The 22,875-nt window shown below is 37.4% G+C and overlaps 2 protein-coding genes across 3 annotated transcripts; one reads left to right on the top strand and one right to left on the bottom strand.

Annotated features, from left to right (window-relative positions):
• Window positions 1–1,605: 1,605 nt before the first annotated feature.
• On the top strand, window positions 1,606–22,805 carry prim1 (DNA primase subunit 1). 2 transcript variants are annotated; one of them, XM_044130319.1, is made up of 14 exons: window positions 1,606–1,694; window positions 1,798–1,881; window positions 19,039–19,196; window positions 19,289–19,395; window positions 19,501–19,574; window positions 19,662–19,798; window positions 20,668–20,726; window positions 20,832–20,941; window positions 21,111–21,202; window positions 21,743–21,875; window positions 21,947–22,016; window positions 22,081–22,193; window positions 22,350–22,448; window positions 22,525–22,805. In XM_044130319.1, exons 2-14 carry the CDS (start codon window positions 1,866–1,868, stop codon window positions 22,542–22,544), a joined length of 1,188 nt encoding a protein of 395 aa, XP_043986254.1. In that variant the 5' UTR covers window positions 1,606–1,694; window positions 1,798–1,865; the 3' UTR covers window positions 22,545–22,805. The 2 variants fall into 2 exon arrangements, with proteins under 2 accessions (XP_043986254.1, XP_043986245.1); XM_044130310.1 differs by lacking the exons at window positions 1,606–1,694; window positions 1,798–1,881 and adding an exon at window positions 17,725–18,145.
• On the bottom strand, window positions 1,880–11,185 carry rnd1a (Rho family GTPase 1a). Its single transcript, XM_044130332.1, has 5 exons — window positions 10,960–11,185; window positions 10,417–10,504; window positions 6,008–6,117; window positions 5,777–5,911; window positions 1,880–4,888 (listed from the first exon to the last, which is right to left on the bottom strand). The coding sequence occupies exons 1-5, from the start codon at window positions 11,077–11,079 to the stop codon at window positions 4,655–4,657; spliced, it is 687 nt and encodes a 228-aa protein (XP_043986267.1). The 5' UTR covers window positions 11,080–11,185; the 3' UTR covers window positions 1,880–4,654.
• Window positions 22,806–22,875: the final 70 nt, after the last annotated feature.

Here is a 22,875-nt window from a genome sequence, read left to right as displayed (position 1 = left end):
TGTGTTTTTAACTCAGAACATAAACATTCTAACATAAAATTGGCTTGATTTCATAATATGTCTTTTATTGATTTATCACAGAAGTAACACTTGTAAACAAAATTCAGGCATATTTACTTAAATGAAACTTTTAAAGATGGTATAACAATAACAAATACAGGATTGTGGCAATAATTTAAGCCATGAGAGGCGACTTTATACAAGCATGTTGCTTTGCTTCAATAACATTCCTCTGTGGGAGTAAACAGCCCTATGAAGAAGATTATGTACAAAACAAATCTGGAAGAAAAAGAGCAAGAGAAGCTGTGAAACGGTGTAATTATAATTACCGTAACTAGTTTGGGATGTATGGGATACATACCAAGTCAGTGGTTAAATAAGCACTGCAGCACAGCTTGAAGATTCACATTTAAAAACTTGGTGTTGCTTCCAGTCTAAAGCAGATGACTGCTACAAGTATAGGAGGCCTTTCACTGCAAAAACAGAACCATTTGCCAAGTATTTCTGGACTAATTTCCATTGCAAATACCTTAGTACACTTGAAATAAAACAAAATTAACTCCTACGTAACTTTTCAGCAAGATATAAGAGCTTGTTTTACGTCAAAAACTTCTCAATATTGATGAAAAAGTTTCAGTTCCATTGGCAGATCATTTCACTTATAACGAGACATTTTTCCAATGTCATAAGTATTTTGTATTTATTTAAAAATAAAACAAAACCAAGAGAGCAAGAGCATGCATAAACAAGAACAAAATAATTTGTTCACCACTACTTTCTGTTTGAAAAGGAGTAGCAACACTTATTTAATCCCCTTATCTCAATTTAATGAAATATTTTACCTACTGACTCAACAGACAAAACGGTTACAAACTAATTCTCAAGAGACAAGAAAATGTACAGATAATATTAATAGTAGCAATGACAATTGTAAATAACAACCTGACATACAGCTATTGTTCTCTCTATAACGTGAGTAACATAGGTTACGTTCACACTGCAGCCAGAAGTGACCCAATTCTGATTTTTCGTCAAATCTGACTTTTTCCCAGTGTGAACGGGCAAACAACCTGAAAGTGTCCCACATGCACAGTAGAGGGCGCAATAACGTCAGCGTGTTCAGTGTTTTGCCAACCGCCATAAGAAGAAGTGCTCAGTTTGCGGAAGTAACGGTGATTACTTCCGGTGAACTATGGTGGACCATAGTTTACACAGTTGAAGATGTTGTCCGACCGGAACCAGCATAATAACAGCTTAATCCTCAATATAGTCCGTCATGGTTGTTTTTCTTCCCGCTTGCGCATATCAGGACACAGAACAGTGACGTTTGTCGAGTATCAGTGACGTTCAGGTGGGATGAACGTGACCTGGACATTAGGTCATATTTGAATCGGATACGCAAGCAGCCTGGGTCGCATTCGAAAAGAATCCGAACTGTGTTGTTCAGATTGTCATGAAAAGATCAGATACAACTCACATTATGTAATAAAAAAAAAAAAAAAAAAAAAAATCGGAATTGGGTCACTTCAGGCTGCAGCGTGAACGCATCCATAGTTTTGTATTTATTTTTAAACTGGCTGATGCTTGGACATTGGACAAGTAAAATTATCTGCCAATGAAACTGGAACTTGTTCATCAAAATTAAGGAATTATTGACTCAAAACAAGGTCCTATATCTCGATGAAACGTTACTTGTAAGTTAGTTTTGTCTTATTTCAAGTGGACTAAGATATTTACACTAGAAACTGGACCAAAATTACTCAGTAAGATTTTGTGTTTTTGCGGTGTTCCAACCAGAAATCATGTTGAAGACACAGATTCTCCCTGATATGTCCCGCCGTCACCTTTGCTGAGGCTTCCGTCTAATGCTACAAAGAAAAGGTGAGTCGCGCTTCTCTCTGAGACATTACCCCTCCTCTCCGTCGGAGATATAGGCATGGCCCTTGCTCCCACTGTTGCTAGGCAACGCATTAAATTCCACCGCTGTGCACATTGCTGCAGACCTACAAATCATCAAGCCCTCCATTAGCCAAGCTGTCAACAGCTTAATGCCAGGAGACGCCAGTGAACACAACTCCAGAGAAAACAACAACAAGCAAAACATCCAGCAAAAAAAAAAATTTAAAATAGTATCAAATCTTCTACTTTTCGTAATGATTGGAGAGAAAGGAAAATACATACAGGACCAGCCTGTTCGAGGGATTCAACTTGTGTTTTGTTCTCTTGGGAGTGCAAATTAGTCCTGTAAGCTTAAATATACAGAGTTTTTATAAGTTTGTGTTGAATAAAGCCTTAATTGGGCATTGAGGTGGCAAAGTTTGTATTTTTGCATAACAGAGCTGAGATTAGTGCAGGTATAAGAAAATCTTTTGTTTTGTTTTAAAAATTTGAGGAAAGTCTTTATTATTTCAGTTAATCTCTGGATGTTAGCAACCAGAAAGGAGCAATTTATTTACACAAATTGAAAGAGTTTAAGGTATCAGGCTAGAGGTTCCTCTTTACAGAGGCATGCAGCTCAAACTCTTAAACCTAAATGACAATGGCAGAAAAAAAAGTCATTTTTGAAGTGGGATTCTGTAGAAGGTTCTGAATAATTTATATTTTTCCTGAAGTACATAGTTTTCTCACCATCCACCGTTGCTCCTGGAGACTATAGAAAACAGCTAATCAGAGTAGCACTTCCAACTTTTATTATCTTAAAAATCTCACAATGACAAAAATGTCATTGTGTTTTATGCAATGCTATGTTATTAAACTTTAAATTCTTGTGATATTTGCATGAGTGTTTGGACACACAACCTATGTTTATTTAAACAGGTAGAAAATGGAGGTTGTTCACTAGTTTATTTTTTATGCACTGTATTACTTTTTTATAATTTATTCTGAGTGGAAAATGTTCTCAGTACACGTTTCACGGGGAAGCTAAATGATGGCACACTGACTCCATTCTCTATTTCCATAGGTCATCTATAAATAACCATCAATGCAGATTTGACAGCAACTCAAAAGTTTATAAAATGATATCTGCACAAACCAATTAAACATTTCTTAGAGGAGAGATTTTAGGACTGTGGAAGTCTGTTTTGTGCTTAGCTATGTTTGGACTAGCAATTAGCTTTAGCATCTGTTATCAGCTAATCTAAATTCATACAAATTAAGATGCTGTGAGAATAATCAGATCTAAAGAGGAAAAATCTTGTAATAACCCATGTTTTTAGCCAGGTCCCTAATAACAACAAGTCCACAATAACAACACTCTTTGGTGTTAAAGTTGTTACAGTGGGAAGAAGACTGTTTCCATGTCTTCAGTTAATTCAGGCTATGAATGAGAGCAAGATTTTTAGCAGATAACAGTAAGGCTAACAGCTGTTATGGCTCATGCTGAATTTTCAAGTGTTAGCAGGGTTTCAGAAATCACAAATCATAATCTTTTAAAGCCCGCTTCAAAAATTCTGAACTTTCCCTTTAAGAACAAGAAGGTCATGGATGAGGACGGCACAATGTTGTTGTGTTTACTTTCAGCTCTTTGCTACAAGATCCTACATTCTGTGGAGTATGAAAGGCAAAAAACATGCAGAAAAAAAGATATATCAGGTTTCGTTTTATTTTGGGGTGCTAACTGATTATTCATTGGTGTGATGTCTTCTGGCCAGGTTTCAGGACAGTAGGCTGTAATGAGCAGATATTTGTAGAACCAAGCTGAACAATTGTTTCCCTTGTTGTCCGTGAGGAAGAGTATTTATAAACCATAGATATTTTGGAGCACAAAAAAATCCTCTTTTCTTGGTCTCTTCTATAAAAAAAAAAAGACTAAGAAAAAATAAACAAAATGAAAATTGAACCCATTAAACAGTCTGGAAATATCATTCTTCCATGTAACTCCACTAAAATAAATAGCTATGGTTGCTGAACTTGTGTGGTGATGGTGCATGGCAGAGAACCTCCTGAAGACAGGTAGAAAGTATTTAACAAAATGCATTCACCCTTTTCGACCTTGCGGCTCATGATAGTGCTGAATCACATTGCACTTCTTCACGGACTCACTTTGTCCTCCCACTGCCTTCTGCAAATGAGCGCACTGCTTGCCAAACCCCTCCCTTTTGTCATCTTTTTTGTTCCGCTGTCAACTTTAATTTCAAAATAGATATTACGGCGAGGGCTCTGGTGGGGGAATAATTTTTTAAGATCTCCTCAGCTAGGTTTCTGCAGATGCAGCTTCATTCTCAGATTTTACGTTCTCATCACTCAGCCCATGCTGTGACCTTTAAAAGGCATCTGGACAGAGAGATGGATGGGATACGGCACTGCTATCAGAGCTTTAAATGGATTTCATCACTTTAATGGAGAGGATACAATGCTTCCTTCATGGACGAGCTAAGATACGGAGCATTGTTAAGCTGATTCACAACAACCTTTATGTGGGGCTGCAACATGTTACTCTCCATTTGTACAGGATCATGAAACTCCACTTCGAATCGTTTCTCTCTGTGGAAACTGTGGCAGCCAGGAGTTTGAGGAGGATGATGCAAAAGAGTAAAAAGTTTTGTGAAAATCTCGATGATTGCTCTCTTTCCCTTGCACACCCTGAACCCCGCCTGAACCAGGTAGAATACTGTCCTCTCTTCCCATACTCCGAGCACACTTCTTGCTGTGTTCACATGATGGAGCAACTTTTGGACTTGTCCTTGCTAAGGAGGTCTGTTTTGTTGGGAAGGTGTAGCAGTCTTTTGGAGAGGCGGCGGACCGGGCTGGGTTTGTTGGGAGGCTGCAGTTTATTCATGCAGGCTAGAGCTGCGGTACGGAAAACACTGTGGATGCTCTTTTCCGAAGTAAAAGCCGAGCACTCCAGATAAGCTTCAGCTCCGAGCTGCTTGGCCAAAGATGAACCCTACAAAATGAAGAGGAGCAATTTTTAATAAAGTGTGAAAAAAACAAAAAACAACTAAATTCTAAAAGGGTTAATTTATTGTATTTTTTATATGTAGTATTTATAAACTTTGTCAAAACTTGTTTATGTATTCTTCAAATTCATCTCATCTAATCAAAACGTTGTTTTTCCTAACGTTTATTGTTACATAGGTTACATTATGCTGCGTTTGACAGTTGGTGGTTACCATGGCAGCCAGCAGCTGACAGCTCCTCCCCCTTTTTCCTGTTGGCTTCTGGAGCTTTCTGTGTTTTCTCTACAAGTATTACATTTTAGATTAATTTAACAAGGTTTCATGTTAAATCTAACTTTTCCATGTTTTGTATTACGGCTTCAACTGTTATCATAATTAATGTTGTGCATTTTAGCTACTCTCTTGTTAGCATAAGTGCAGTGTGTCTGTATGTCCATGATAATAATTTTGATTTATTGTTGTCAGGAGAAATCCCAATTAAAGATGTTTATATTAAACTGTCCCTATTTGCTGGATTTGTTAGTTTTACTATTTTCTCCACTGTTTGGTCAATGAAAACATCAACAAATATCAATAAATTGGAAAGTATAATGAAATTAAGTGAAGATTTTAAGTTTAATTAATTATATGAGTCACATTTCTTGTGACATTTCTCTTTGCTAAAGAAATGTGAAGCATATTACAAAAAGAATATTTTTCAACAGCAGAATTTGTGCTATAGAGTAACCTAAAACAGACGTAATACATTTTCTTTCGTCACTTTTATTAATATCACAATAGTGCAACAAAATATCATATTAAAACTTTAAGTCCATATTGCCCACCTCTAATTGAGAAAGTCATTAAGAAGGAAAAGGGAACCAATAAAAGCTCACCTGTTCATGGGAGACTGGAGCCTGTTTCTGATTGGACAGCTCCATGCGTGTGCACACATCCGTTCGCAGGTCTGTCTTACAGCCTATGAGCAGGATTCGAGTGTTGGGACAGAAGTCCTGAATCTCTGCTTTCCACTTCAAATAAAACAAACAGGTTTATTATTATTAATTATCATTACTGTAGATAGTAAAGCAAATATGCCACCTGGCAGGAATTTCAGCTGCTCATACCTTCTTCAGAGCACCATCTACTGTGTCCGGCCGGCTAATGTCAAAGCATAGCAACACTGCGTCTGAGTCGCTGTAGCAGAGGGGCCTGACGTTGTCGTAATATGGAGAGCCTAAAGGGGCAGCAAGTAGTCAGATCAAACCTTTATTTTGCTGAATAGCAGGTTTGACATGGTAACAATCAACATAAAATCATTAATATAATGTGGCTCGATGATATATGCGTTTCATATCAGTTGATATGAATAAATATTGATTAGGATTTTTGTTTTAAATATCTGAAGTACTGATATAAATAAAACATTTTCTGTTTTAACCACAATTTTTACTCCATGCTGTTTTAAAATTTTTAAGTAGTTATGAGGCACAGAGGCAAAGCCTGTAACTGCTGCAGCGCCAAGTTGTTGCTAAGTAACCGAAGAGTCAGTGAGTTAGTTGTTGCCACCAACCTTATCTATCACAATCTCAATCACAATATATATTGTTATTGATTTATTATCCATCCGTAATTTATCACCACCACTTCCTTCGTATCTACACAAGAGAAAATCTAACACTACTAAAAGGAAAGCAAGTCTCTGCACATATCCTTTGTCTGCTTTAAACCAGCATTCTATAAGTGATTTAAATTTATATTTTAAATTTTTAGTAAGCCACACAATACATTCCTCCTTGCAAACTGGAAGAAAACCTGGAACCATGTGCTAAGGTTGCAAACCTGAACATACAGCCAGAGCTACGTTAGAGTGGTTTAGAGCAAAGTCCATTTAAGTCCAAGACCAAAGTCCAATTGAAAATCTGCATTAAGACTTCAAAATTTATCTTATCTGCCAGAGCTTGTGCTTTCTTGCAGAGTGGGAAAAACATTTCGTTTCTAGATGCACAAAACCTGTAGAGACACAGCCTAAAGGCTTTGTTGCAAAAGGTAGACGTACAAAATATAGATCCAGGTGCAGCTGGCTGAATAGAACATAAAAATGCCACAGATTTTGAATTTTGTTTGTTTCGGTGAAATATTTCAATTTAAATTTCCTCCCAGTTTACAATTATTAGTGTTGCCAATTACACCCATTACTTACGAGGATTTAACGTGACAATTTGTGAAAAAGATCAGTGGCTATGCATATTTTTGCAAGGACTTGGGCTTCACACCTAGAAATTAAATATTTAACAACAGTGGTGCATAACACGTCAAAATGTTTTCTCAGATAATTAACTGAAAACAAGACCAATCACTCAAACCTGTATATCATATTAGTTGTGTTCGCTGGCCTTGGGATTCCCCCTCAGGTATTGTGAAACAGAAGAATGAAGGAAACAAATTCTGCTTGCATTTCTATAAACAGAACAAGTTCCAGAGCTAAAAACAAATTGGCAGGATGTCCGCACTCTATTGTCTTCCCTCTGCCACCTAATCACTACCTACACAACCACAGCAAGCTTCAATTTCCTCGTCCTGTCTTCGGGGGCCAAATGTGCACAAGAAGCAAATATAAGAAATGTAATTAGGACAGAAATAGATGCTTCTGCAAGCAGGAGCAACGAACAATCAGGGCATCCTGGTGAAATGTAATGTTTTACACCCAAGGTTTTTTTTAGCCGGTTTTACTGTTGACTTAAGTAGGATGAGTTACACAAGTTGTATCTATCAATATACTTTTGTGTTCTGTTTATGGAAAGCAAAATCCATGTCTCATATAACCATCCGAGGTGATGTAAGACTTTGAGAAAGAGGAGGCAGACAGATCTAAAGAGGACACAACTTGCTCCTACCGCCTCCCACACATTAGCCCCTCCACCTCGCATGAACACACAAATAATGCTCACTCACACAAAGATGCACAATGCTTTTAGCTGAGCAACAGAAGCCGATCTGTTCAAGCTGTCTGGTTTACTGCGGAAGGCAAAAAAAGTGAATGGCGCGCCTTCACTCAAGATGCAAAATGAGACAAATAACAGTTATATAAGAAAAAGTTTGAGGTTCACATAAAAATTGTCCTATTTCTGAGTAAGAATTGTTACTTAATATTGACATGGGGTTGCTGGCCCACAGGTGATCAATATAAAGATCTGACCAGCAAATATAGACATTATATTTCCAATTCCAACTTCTCCTCAAATGACAAAATGGCCAGCATTTTAGGGCGTTTCAAGTCAGAGGACTCCAAAGCGGCTTACTGTACTTTTAGTCATTCATTCACACACTGACGGTGGCGAGGTGAATGAAGTGTCTTACAGAGGAATTAACTGAGATGGACAGAGAGGGTTTTGACCTGACAACCCGCTGGTTACAGCACAAATTTCTATTAAAGAATTTAAGCATTTTTTTTTTCTCTCTCTCTCTCTGTTGCGATTGTAAAATGAGATAGTGAATTTGTTTTTGAGCTAAAAGAAACATTTATTAATTTAATAGTAAAAGCTTTATTTTTGAAAAGACTTTACCTAAACCAGTATGGCATACAAGTAAAGAGAACATGGATATTTATGCACAGTGCAGTGAAGGTGTGTTTATATTTATTTATTCAAATGGAAATCAGTCTTATGCAACAATTCCTCCAGAATGGGTGACTGTCAAGAAAGTTTTTCCATTGTGGGAGACAAATGTACAAACCCAAATTATCTCAGTGCTGCTTTGGGTTACATAAGCATGGAGGTCAAGCACATGTTTTCTCTCAGTATCCCTCGTTTGTGCCTTCTGTTCACAACAACAACAACACACACACACACACCCACACACACACACAAGAACCACGATTGGCTTCACTCTTGCAGATCTCCACCCCCCTATGGACGAGGCATCCCCCCTCTCCCCTGTGAAACAACCATTCTGAAGGCCAACTGGCACCACTCGACTTCCTCTGAACACCGAGCCTCAGGCTGCAGCCAGCACTGTTACAAAAGAGCTCCGCTGTTGCACTTGGTGGCTTTTCTTATCGATTTAATTTACATAATGACTTCTGTGTGCTTAGATGACTCGGCGACTGCATGCGGTTTATCTTTTCACACGTTGAACCAGAAACCTAAAAGCCGTTCTGGCTGATTGTATTATCAATTAATCTGCAGGTTAGCTTCACAATTAAACTGTTTTTGTTTTAATTATTTTTAACAATCCAAGAACACATGTAGTCATTTAATATATGCTGAGGGATTTTTTTTCTTTCTTTAGATTAACCTCAGGCAAAAGAGATTGTTACCACATAGTTAAGTCTTTGCATAAACAAAACAGATTGAAAAAATATTTTTTTGACCAGGATAACAATTTCTTTCATTGTTGAGGTTAGAAAAATGTGCTTTCATCAACTCGGAACAAAATTACTACATAGTTGGTGCACGACTGCCGTACTCACAATTGAACTAAGAACTTCAAAAATCTTATTATATCTGCTGTAGACATATACTAAATAGTTTAATAAAGATTCAGATGTTTTTCCCTAAGGAGAGGAAATACACATTGAAGGGTAACGAACAGAGGTAGTGCTTTTGAATACAAACTGACAGAATTGATTTAGTGATGTAAGCATCAAAACATTGCTTCCTAATCTTTAATTAAACTCAAAAAAGTGCTTTAAAGTGTATGACATTGCATGTTAAATCTATAGATAGAAAATTGTATACGTTCTTTTGTTTTGATGCATTTAATGAACAGGAAAAAATAATAATATTTTTCAGCATTTAACTTGCAGATAGGGCTGATAAAGATTTAGTTTTGTACTTTTGTTTCATAAATGTTAAAAGAAATATCAGGATTCAGGGAGAATACTGTAAAATGGAACTAACATGATGCCTGAAATCTCTGGCATTGATTGTTGCATCTCTACTCTACTTGTAAGCAAAAAAGGATAAATAAACAATTTGTTTCCTATAGTTTAATATGATTGTACAGTTTTATATCCTTGATGAGTTATTACTTTATCCGAGAAATCTAAGCTTCGGGTAATTTTTACAATGTTATGGCTTTTCTGTCAGGAGTGATTAACCCAAAGATTTTATGTAAGCAGTGAAACAATTAGATAATTTAGATTACAAACATTACGGACTCTAAATTGTCTGCAGACAAGATTCCTCAGAAGATTTCACATTGAATAAAAAGCTGCTTAACTGCATTCAAACAGGACAGACAAACAGGCAGAGAGATAGTGAAGCCTGCGTAAACAGCACAGATAGCACTGCAAGCAAACAAAAGAATGAGACCTTGCTTTATTTACAGTCATAATCGTTACCCGGCTCCTGGCCGGCCGAGCTTACTGGGAGAGTAAACATGTTGCAGATATAAACCCATCAATACGGCTCTGTGACTGAACTCACTGCTCAGCCCTGACCAGACTGGGGAGAATTTTAAACAAAGATGGAGAACACATCCGGTTGCAGGAAATTTAGCAAAGGAAAATAGCATCAGAGCTTGTGAATCTCACCTGATGTGTCCCACAGACTGAGCTCAACACGCTGGTCTTCAAGCTCCAGACAAGCCGTGTAGTTCTCAAACACAGTGGGGACGTAAGTCTGGAGGAGGAGGAATGGAGAACGGGATTAGGAACCACTCTCATCACATATTCACAGTGTTGCAGGTTTCCGTTTTAGATTACAGTAACTCTAAAGCAGTTGGTGGATTTTGTAATAAAATAATCACTGTTGCTAAATTCTTATCATTATAATTTCTTTAATTTTCTTATTGACGAGGATTAGTTATTACAGGAAAATCTATATTCCAAAAATGTAAGAATTTTGTTCTAACTAAACTACCTTTCTCCTACTATAAGCTTGATGTCATACTAAAGTAGTCTCCAATCCAATCAAATCCAAGGATTAATCAGAAGGAATCAAGAATGTTGGAATATTCAAATTTTATATAAAAGCGTATAATTACATACTGATAGTTTTTCTACCTCTAAGGACGCAAAAACAGAAAAGCTTCTTAATATATCCAAGTGATTTAGATGTGAGCAGCAGCGTCTTACCTCTGGATAGCAGTCCTTCACCAATACTTGCAGCATCGCTGTTTTACCGCATTGAACGTCTCCAACCAGGACCAGTTTACACCTGGCCACAAAAGGCTGCGGGAGTCTTCTCTCCTTCATCGTTATGACTGCAGCCCAGAGGAAAACTGGAGGAGAAACGACTGGGGATAGTCTGGTAAAGTGTGGAGTGTTTCTGAAGCTGAGCAGCAGCAGCAGTTTAGTTTCAGTCAGTGAAGGAGCCGGAGACGCAGCGGGACTTTATGTTGTCGCGCCAGCCAATGAGAGCGGCGCAGTGCGTCGTGCACGAGGACCGCGCACGAGAAGATGCCCACTTTCTCACTAACAGCCGCAGGGAAATACTCTGCTCATTTATTGCTACAAATGCGTAGAAAATTTGTCATATTTAAAAAATATGAGAAAAATCAAAGCCACCTCGATGTAAACCGCAATTTTACTGTCTGGTTATCGCATGTGACAACATCTATTATCTGAACAGTTGTTTTTTTGTCTTGATCTACAACACGTGTCAAACCTAAGGTCCGGGGGCCATATGCGCCCCACCCCAACTTTTTTCAAGACCTTCTAGAAGTGTGGGATTCCATTGGTGGCAAAAATATCTGCCAAAAATGGAACCCCATAAATATAGACAAAGGGTCTCATATATATATGAGTGGATATATATATATATATATATATATATATATATATATATATATATATATATATATATATATATATATATATATAGAGAGAGAGAGAGAGAGAGAGAGAGAGAGAGAGAGATTCATTGCACAAATATTTAAAGGTTCTTATTGCTATTTCAATGACTCTTCGATGACTTAAATATAATTAAAAGCCAAACTTCAGGCAAATCTTAATATTACATAAGATCTGTAAAAAAATATTTTAAACAGGCTTGCCAGGCTTCAGAAAAATACACCCATTTCTATGCTTTCAATATTTGGTTCAGCATCTTTCACTAATTCAGTAATTGATGAATTACTGCATCAATGCGGCGTGGCATGGATGTGCTTCTGCTGAGGTGTAATGAAGTCTTAAAATGGCTGCCTTCAGGCGATCTGCCTTTTTGAGTTTGGTGTCTCTCATCATCCTCTAGAAAAGACATCATAGAGTTTAGGTCAGGAAATGTATCTGGCCAGGAGGTCAGGAACATCATAGTTACGGATTCAGCTTTTGGTACCTTTAGATGTGTGAACAGATGCCATGTCCTGCTGGAAAATAAAATCAACATCTCCATAAAGTTTGTCTGCAGAAGGAAACATGAAGTACTCTAAAAAATTTTTGGTATATGGTTGCATTGACATGCCATGGCAACCCAAATATTCACTGAGCTGTGGAAGTTTCAAACTGGACTTCAAGTAAGGTGGAGTCCATGTTTCCTGCAGACTCCGACTTTCATTTACAAATGAAATGCAAAGTTTATTTCCATCTAAGAAAAGAGGAACAGTGCAGATATTTGTCTCCTCAGCCCAGGTACGACACTTAAAGCCCATGTGTAGGATACGTCTGGTTTGTAGTAGCTCTTGATGTCCAGCCTCACTCCTCGTTTGACAATCCTCTCACAGCTGAGATTATTCTATACTGGTGGACTTTTTCTTACCACACTTCTTCCTTCCACTTAACTTTTTATAAATGTTCTTTCTGAACAAGCAGCCTCCTTAGCAGTGACATTTTGAGGCTTACTCTCCTTGTGGAGGGTGTCAGTGACTATCTTCTGTCAAGTAGTGATCTTGTAACCAAGTGTATGTAATATTCACATTTTCTAAACAATGAATTTTTGGCTGTCATTATCTGTCATCTTAAATATTTCACTTATGTCATTTTCTGGATTTAACTTTTTTTTAGTTCTACTTTTAACTTGTCACTGATGCTGTAAATTGCAAATCTCCTTAGATAAGAAGATAGCACAGGACAAGTGGGAAAAAGCAGAAGAAAGCAAGTGGTGTTAATTCAGCGTTTTGCATTCATCCACCCACTTTGCCGTGCTGAGTCGACAATTCAGCCTGAAATCAGGCAAATCCCAAATATCATTAAAAAGTGTGTCTGAGAAGGGGAAAACAGACAGAAAATCCTTCACATCTAATGGATCTCAAAGTGAATTCATTTACATATTTCAAGTCAGACGAGTCTGAGAGCTCTTGCATTATGTAAATTGGGAGATGATGAAAGAAAATACACAAGTGCAATCATAAAGTGGAAATATGCTGCTAATGGCTCCTGTTTAGATCCTCTTAGCTGCGGCCGTCCACCACTGAAACAAAGCAGAAACACACCAGACACCATCTGCTTTTGCATGTTAACAGGTGAAAGATGGTGGCAATACCACTGTGCCAGTTGGGTATAACTAATTACATTTACTCAATTACATTTACTTGAGTAACTTCTTTGACAAAATGCACTTGTAGGAGTATTTTACCATGCTGTACTCTCTACTTTTACTAAAGTAATTTTATTACTTGAGTAAATCTTCTGGATTCTCTGCTCACAGAATGAAAAACAAACAAAGACATACAGACAAGTCAGTTTTGGTTAAAGTTTCATAAGTTTTATATTGAAATGAACCAATTTGGGAAAAATTTATTTTTTCTGATCTTCTTATTTTTTTATTACTTAGATGATTTTTTGACAAAATTTCCACTCTGATGGTGTAATTTTTAAATATTAGAAGATTAATAGTTTGATTAGTTACTCAGTACTAGATAATATTTTTTACCAAATACGTTTTTAGTATTACTTCAGTAATTTCATGGAAGGCTACCTTTTACTTTTTCTTGCAAATATGTGCAAGTATTGCTAAATAGAACCTTTCTCTTATTAATGTATTTTTATTTTTTATCATTTAAGATAAATGAACAAATTATGCCTTGCAGCAAGAAGGTCCTGGGTTCGATTCCCGGCCCGGGGTCTTTCTGCATGGAGTTTGCATGTTCTCCCTGTGCATGCTGGGTTCTCTCCGGGTTCTCCGGCTTCCTCCCACAGTCCAAAAACATGACTGTCAGGTTAATTGGTCTCTCTAAATTCTCACTAGGTGTGAGTGTGTGTGTGAATGGTTGTGTGTCCTGTATGTCTCTGTGTTGCCCTGCGACCGACTGGCGACCTGTCCAGGGTGACCTGTCATCTCAGCCGGAACGTAGCTGGAGATTGGCACCATCAACCCTCCTGACCCCATTAGGGACAAGGGTGAACAGAAAATGGATGGATGGATGAACAAATTATGAGACAATTTGAGAAAATACAACATTTTGTTTTCAAGTCATAATTATGTTAAAAGTAAAAAAGTTTTCCAATTCAATGTGACACCATGTGACAAAGTAACTCCCTATTAGACGTACTGGCTGGTTGTGCCATCATGGGTGACAACAGCTTCCATTAAGTGTGTTTTTATTTCTATTTTTTTCCTCCAGTGTTTGCTATAATGTTCAATAACACTTAAATTATTGCACACATTTTGTGCCCTTCTTCCTTGTAGACTTGCTTTGATTCAGCCACAGTGATGGGTTTCTATAAAGCTTTTCTAAGCTTTTTAAGGTAACACCACAGCACTCTCTTTAGATTTAAGTCTGGAGTTTGACTAGGCCACTCCAAATCCTTGATTGCCCAATTGCATCTGTCAAGTGTGCTTAAGCTTAAAGTCATAAACTGAGGGCAAATGCTCCTTGCCATGTCTATTCTCCTTCACAAAGCACAAAGTTTTGGTTCCATTCATTCTGGAGAGTTGTCTAGTTCTTGACGCAGCAAAGAAGACCCACATTATCACTCTGCCACCACCATGTTTCACTATGGCAATGTTCTTTATTTGAAATGCTGTGTAATCTTTACACTATATGTGACAAGATAAAAATATCTCATTCTTCTCCTCCGTCAACAGAATATTCCTTAGGTGATTTTTAAGATGTTTTTGGCAAATTTGAGATATACTTTTACATTATGTTTTAATATCTTCTAGCATGTTTTATGTTGTCAGACAGGTTGTGCTCAAATTATTTCTTGGTTCTTCAAGTCAGTCATTAATTAGTCCTGGATGTGGCTTGTAAAACTGAACTCAGCTTCAGCTTCCAAAAGCTGGGGTTAATCACAGATATTTATGATTTATAAAGCAGAAACAATCATTTTTGTACATACAGACAGTTTGAATTGCTTTTCTACCTTTAGTAGATCCTCATTTAGAAATTGTTTTTGAGACAATAAAGGAAAACCAGAACAAACCTGTAAGGGGAGAAAGCACTGTACATTAAAAGGCAAAAATGAAACAGTGTTTTGCTGTGCAGAAACAACTGACACCAATACATTTTCCCTTAAACACTCACTTTGTAATTACATGTACTCAAGTTTTCACTGAATAATTAAAATAGCATCCAGTTCACAGTAACCACTAGTAATGCTGTGTTACTCAATTTGTTTTTTATTTTCATTTGCAACAGTCAAAGGCAAAAAGAGAATAAAACAGAATAAATTAAATCACAGAGGTTCATATTTAATGTGCAACAGCACAAAGAAAAGGTGTGGCTGTTAAATATTACAACTACAATAACCAGCAAGAGCTCTCACCACTGCACAGCTCTCAGCCTTCACACTGAAGAGCATCGCTTCGGTTTAGAAAATACAAACAGTGGAGAAGACATAACAATGTGAAGCTATGAGCTGTCAGGGCAAAAAATGGGGGAAGGGTGGTGCCATGTTCTGTCATAATAAAAAAAAAAGAAAATCAGTGATTGTCTCAAATTTAAACTACAAACACCTTCAGCAGATCCTTGGATTTCTGTAGTGCTGTTTTTCTGCAGCTCCATATTCTTTTTGAACAAGACGAAAACACACATGAATGCAGCAGATTGGTGCATTAGTTCTAGCAGGACAGGAACACGTTAACATCCAATGTGGTTCAGTGTAGCAATATTTAAAATGTTGCTGTAAAGCTTCACTGCCATCTGAAGGTGTAGAGCACAAAGTGCAGAAAAGAAGAGAAATATTCTGATGACAACCCACATCTCTGCCAACAAACACATTTTCCTTTTAAAATGTGGCAAATAAACAAGCTTTACACCCTCCCAACCACATGTATTTCCAAGAAGCATTTTTATAAAGAAATATTCAACAGAAAATAAATTTTCCTACATCTTGTGCTGCATAAATATATATTTTTAAATTTAAGTGAATTTTGTTCCATCAGAAATTATTCTTTTACTGGATTAACACGTAATTTTTAAGTTCTTTAAAAATGTTGATACTAAGTTCAATTCTTTAAACTGAACTGGAGAGCATGACAAGAAATCTTTATATTACAATGTGTTTCCTAACTGAGGCAGTGATTTATTTCCACAAGGGATAGAAATGTATTGCAAAGAAGACATTTGTACAGAGAGGAAAAAAGAAGCCAGTTTTCAGACAAGGAGACCTAATTAAATGCATGTTTAGGATAAATGTGGAAGAACAAACTCTCGTTGGATTGAAAATACGGTTGGGTATGATATATTCAGGATTACAAATGTCTACAGCCTAATTAAGCTATTTACAGCTATAAAAATTTAAGACTTCAAGTGTGTTAAATGCATGGTACTATATTATTAAAAGTAGCTCATTTTGAGAGATTGTTTTGTCCATTGTCCTGTACCCTCCTACAGTGACGTGCGGTGAGGTTCATAGCTGGTGAGGCACTGACGTCATCAGAATCAGATTTGCAAATAGATGCATAGATTGACAGCAGTTTACAGGTTATGTTTCACTTCTGCATCCTTACACATACAGACTGTAGCTCACAAAACACACATTTCCTTAAAAAACAAAACAAAATAAATGTCAAAAGTCGGGATAAGCGAGAGGGAAAAAAATCACTATCTCTATTATAATCTACCGCTGCACTTGACTTGCTTCCCGAATCGTTTAGCCTAGCTCGCTGTCACTTACTCGGCAGTTGAGGAGTGAACAAGACGAACGTCTGGGATCTTGAGCGCCCCCTGCCATGAGGCAAGAGAACTGCCTGCCTCACCTCGAACCTGTTCTCTGCCGTTTATAATCGCTCATTACACGAAACACGTTACACAAACACAGTTGGTGACAAAAGCACTGTACATTATATACATAAGCTAAATTATTGGAAATAAGTTCACATATTAAATTTGTTTAAACCATTTTATTGACGCCGTACAGCAACATGCTCTCTCCGCTTAGCAGCCAGCGCAGAGCCAGGGGTTGCGCAATCCAAGGTGAGGCAGAGCTCGCTGCTGCCTCACCGGCATCGCTTCCAAGCATTTGAATGGGAAAATAAGAAAATTCAGCGATTTTGAACAAATAAAAATCGAAATTGGTGAAGCTACATGAAAAATAAATATTTTTTAGTACAAACCACCGGATGAATATAACAATTTAAATTACTTTATGATTATATATTTTCTTTCTTTCCATGATGGCTGGTGAGGCACTGCCTCACCTGCCTCCCCTGACCGCACGTCACTGCCCTCCTATCCTTACAGGGTGAGAAGAGGGACTGGTGTCTATCTTCAGGGTCAGGAAGGAAACTTGACGTATACAACCTGCACTTTTAAATGTGATATTCTCTTTTTGTGCATCACGGCCGCCTTTTGTTGAAATCTGCACCATTTATACACTGATGCGCGCCATGGCCACACGAAAAATGGTCTTGTCAGTGCACCGCCAAGCAGCTGGCGGCTGTGCCGAGAAAGCAAATGGAGCGCACCCGGTAGTTGTCGGCCGAGTTGAAAAAAAACCCTTCATGTCAACGTCATGACATCACCAGCAGCTATTTCTGGTTCTGGTTTGTAACCAAAATTTTAGCCACCCAAGATTTCTAAGATGTCTTAAGATTTCTGTTAGTTTTAAAGTTGATAGAAATGATAAATATCAACATAGCTATAGTATATATTTGGAGAAAGAGGTTATAAATTAGCACATTTCCTTGTTCCGGTGACGTCTTTGTCCAGACCTTACGTTATTGGTCTTCTTCTGTTTCAGACGTTTCCCGCGCTGTTCTCATTAAGCTGAACTATCGCCAGTAAGAGTTAGAAGGGTTATATTTAAAGTAAACTTCAGACTTCTGATAAAATGCCGTCCTCAGACTACGATCCGGCGTGTTTGCCGGACTTATTGCCGCTCTACTATCGCCGCCTGTTTCCCTTCGCTCAGTATTACCGCTGGCTGAACTACGGGGGAGGTAAGTGTCCTCAAACAGGCCGGGGAAGAGAGCAGAAACCCGGGGAAGAGAGCAGAGACCCGGGTTAGGAAGCTGGAGGAACCCGGATGATGTGTGGATGATCTAGCTGGATGTGATTTCTGCAGAAAATGTGTTCCTCTGTTCCCTATTGAGGTGCTCAATACCATAATCAACATTTTTTTTTAAATCTGGTAGATTTTAAGCTTAAAAAGTTTGACCTTATAACATTTTTGAATTTATATGTAACAAATTACTTGTGATTTTACTTGACACTGGCATAAAAACTTAAAACTGATATTTGTAAATAACATTGTTACATTTTTAACATAAAGCCTATTCGGCTCATGAGGTTTAAATAAGAGATTATTTGGGATTTGTTTTTAAGACTCATTTAGGTTGTTTTAAAAATAAATAGCATAGGCAATTTTTTTTTTTGCTTTTCTCAACTTTTTCTTTGTCACAACAAACCAAAGGAGTGTCCATCCTGTAGATGAACAAAAAGTACACAGAGAGAGAAGAGATCAATGTAGATTACAAGAGAAACAGGAATAAGCCAAATATTTAAATGTATTTAGAGACAAAGAAGGTTTTTCATCTGAAATGCAAAATGTATTTATTTTTTGAATAGTTTTGGCTTGCTCTTTCAGAAAACTATTTTTGTACTCTGTATTCACCTGTGTGATTAATCAGTTAGTAAGTTAATTGACGACTATTTGAATAAACAATTAATAATAATTAATCTGATTAATCGTTACGAGACTAGAGGAGATTCAAAGCAATTGCACAAATGTGTTTTGTAGCAATCGAGTCAATTTTATCTAGACCCCTGTTGAAATATGTCGTTTGTTTTGTTTGCCTCCTTTCCCTGACTCTTACGTTTTCTGCATCCTCAGTGCAGAAGAACTACTTCCAGAACCGGGAATTCTCCTTCACGCTCAAAGACGACATCTACGTGCGCTACCAGTCGTTCAGCTCACAGAGCGAGATGGAGAAGGAAATGCAGAAAATGAACCCGTACAAGATCGACATCGGAGCGGTGTACAGTCACAGGGTAAACCTTTGCAGTCTGTTGCGTGCCTCTCTGGATCATGTGTTGTTGAACATGTTTAAAGATAAGTTAGCGTTCCTGTTTGTCGTCTGCAGCCTAATCAACACAACACAGTGAAGTCAGGCAGCTTCCAGGCTCTGGAGAAGGAGCTGGTGTTTGATATCGATATGACGGATTACGATGATGTTCGAAGCTGCTGCAGGTAAAACAAATTATTTGACTTTTTTTTTTTTTTTTTAAGGATCTCTGTTTGCACATGTTCAAAAATATACTCTCTATCAATAACATTTTAAAAACTTGATTTCAGTGCAGCAGATATTTGCTCCAAGTGCTGGACACTGATGACCATCGCCATCCATATTTTGGACAAAGCTCTTCGCCGTATGCTGCTGATTTATTTTAAGAGGTTTTCTTTTATTGATTTTCTTCACAATCACTTGAGTTTATTTAGTTTTTTTCTTTCTGCAGAGGACTTTGGTTTCCACCACTTGCTGTGGGTGTATTCAGGCAGAAGAGGAGTTCATTGCTGGGTGTGTGACGAAGCTGCCCGGAAACTCTCTTCAGCCGCTCGGTCCGCTGTGGCAGAATATCTCAGCCTGGTTAAGGTAAAACAGTTTCACTTCTCATTGAAGTGGAAAATCACATTGAATACATAAGAAACCACCTAAAATTGATAAAAGGCAGTATGTATAAGACATAAACAAGGTAGGAATCTTTAAGTAAGGCTTGAGGATGTCAACACTTCGAATGTCCACTTTACAAGATTCATTTGCAAAAATGTTAAAATTGGATTTTAAGGTGTGAATAAATATAAAAAAATAGATTATGGAACAATATTTATATTTCAAGACTTCATTCTCTGAGTAAAAGGATTTGGTTATCTAAACGTTGACTTTTCTGAAATCCATCCATCAATCCGTCTGTATGCATCTGTCTACCCGTTTGTTGGTCGATCAATTTGTCCATTATTGTGTTTAATCTTTAATTGATCCATTATTCTTTCCATCCATTTCAACCCATGCATCTATAATTAAATCTGTTTGCCTGTTGTTGCTTTCTGTGGTTTCTCCAGGTTCCGTGTTTAAAGTCTGACCCCTTTAGAGACATAATGAAGTTGTTTTTTTACATCCATACGTTTTGAACTGGTTAAAAAAAGATGGATAACTTAGAATGTTTTTGTCTTAAAAGTTAAACAAATTGACATGAAAACTGTGTAAAACCATCCATTTTGCACACATCTCATTCAAGGAAATGTGTGTGCCATTTATCAGTTGTTTTTCAAGTATGCATTTTTGTTTGAATTAGATAAAAACACATTTTGGATTACTACAACTTCCACAATTGGGTCCCATCCCTAGTTAGAAACATGACTTCTAGGATAATCATGAAGCTTTCTAAAATGATTACTGTTCTTATCCAATATCAAGACTGTAGCGACAAGAAGTCCATTTTGACTTTAATTTGTGTTTCACAGGGTGGTGAAGAGACAGTGAAGAAAGTGGTGCTGACAGATCCAATTCATCCTTTCATCAGGTAAAGGGATTTGACATTTGTCTCTAAAGTGACTGTCTTGTTTTTGATTATTATTTGGTTATGTGGCTTTATGTGTTTAACAATTTGCATTTGCAATCTTAACAGAGATTCTTTAACAGAGGTGAAGCGCTACTTTCCACGATACGCGCTACAGGATCAGAACATATTGGGACGCAAGGAGTCTGAAGAGAAAGTCCTGGCTCTCGTACCAGAAGATATCCTTTCCATTTTTAATATGCATATGGCCGCACATTAATTTTACGTTTCTGTTACCATAATTTTCCAATGATGCCCATGGTAAATCATTAAACATTTATTAGTCAGGTATCTTGAAATTAGAAAAAAAAAATGTGATAACAATTTGACCTTAACATAATTGGTCACATGTTAAAAAAGAATTACAGGAGATATTTCAGGAGGAGAGAAACCCAGAGAGACGCTGGCGTCATATTGAAGTCCAAGCTGAAAAGAAGCGGGTTGGTTGTTATGGTTGTCTTATACAAAGTCTTTTCCCAAAAAATATTGAAAATCTGTTAATTTGATTCATTTAAAAAATATATATGTTGATTTTAGGTACTAAGTAAATATCTGTCTTTTACACCCTTCAAATTAACCTTACTGTGACGAGATGTCTGTTACGAATGTGAAGGTTACAACCTCTTGAATAACACTATATGAGTTGGAGCCATCCAGGCATTATCTTGCTAGTTAAAGGAGTCAGTAGTAAGATCCCGATACCATAGACATTCAGGGGTCCAGTGGCATCCATGTCTCCGTGAATCAGAGATACTTTGGCATTAAAAGTGGGGAATTAATACGATTGACCAGGTTGTAAGGATGCTATGCTAATCCCAGTATGCTAAAGAAGGGCTTCAACATCATTAAACATATTTTATTTTGTACTTTACAAAACGTTCCAGCTGCTCTGGATTTAGACTTTCTTCATAATGATTTTATTTTATTTTTATTTATTTTGTTTGTAAATTGGTTTTGACTGATAATCGTTCCTCCTCCAGTCCACTGCCAAAAAGCGGCAGTACTTTGAAAAGGAGATCATGCTGCAGTACTGCTACCCTCGACTGGACGTCAACGTCAGCAAAGGCGTGAACCATTTACTGAAAAGCCCTTTCAGTGTTCATCCCAAAACAGGTGAGCATGAACTCTCACTAACTGTTTTCACCAGGAAATGTTTTTCTAATTTCACCTCTTCGCTTGTCCAGGGCGCATCTCTGTTCCCATAGATCTAAAAGACGTGGACAAGTTTGATCCTTTTGCTGTGCCCACAATCAGGTGAGTAATGGAATTGTTTTGATGTACTGTACGTGTAACTTTTATTGATTGGTTTATTTTTCAGTCTGATCTGTGAGGAGCTGGATCGACCCAAGGCAGATGAGGACGAAGCAAAGTCAGAGGTCACGAAGGGGAAGGAAAACGAACAAGACTCAACAGAGAAGAGGAAAATCAGAGGTGACAAAGGGGGACGAAATAAATCATAAATACATTTTGTATGAAGTTGTCACAAAATGTGTCCTCTTTGTAGTATTAAATTGGCCTAACTGCTCAGATCTTCTGTCTGGTTCGATGCTGTAATTGAAGTAGATTTCGTCTATTGTCTCCTTACAGATTACAAGCGAACCAGTTTGGCAAAGTATGTGAAGTACTTTGATGAGTTTCTGGCTGGAATGGTTGATTCATGGAAAGGAAAGCTTCTCCAACAGAGTGGTGAGTTAAACAAAGGTGATGCACATTTTTAAGAACTTTATTCTTGATTTGTTTTTATGTTTTCTTCTTTCTTTAGATCTTCAGAAGGAATTTTGAACAGGATCGTCAATCTGAAATCACGATTTCTGCCCTACTGCTCAATGTAACTGAGGAGCCGTGCTTATGGTTCAGTTTGTGGGGATAACGTATTTTTGGACAATACCATCTGATCACACCAGTTTTGATGCCCTTATATTCAGTCATGTTACATTTGTGTTTTAAACATCCAAATAAAGCTGACTTTATTGCAGAAAATTCTTGTCAAATGGCAGCAAATTGTTGCTATGCAGCGAAATTAAATTCATATGTTGTTGTAAACCTTGTTTGAGATTTTTTTCCCTTTTTATTTTGATTGTTGCACTCACCTTTTGTGTAATATTTCCAGCAT

Source organism: Gambusia affinis, linkage group LG01, assembly GCF_019740435.1.
Source record: "Gambusia affinis linkage group LG01, SWU_Gaff_1.0, whole genome shotgun sequence".
In the NCBI taxonomy this organism is placed as follows: domain Eukaryota; kingdom Metazoa; phylum Chordata; class Actinopteri; order Cyprinodontiformes; family Poeciliidae; genus Gambusia; species Gambusia affinis.
The sequence above is the reverse complement of the archived record's forward strand: the minus strand, read 5'-3'. Positions and strand labels throughout refer to the sequence as shown.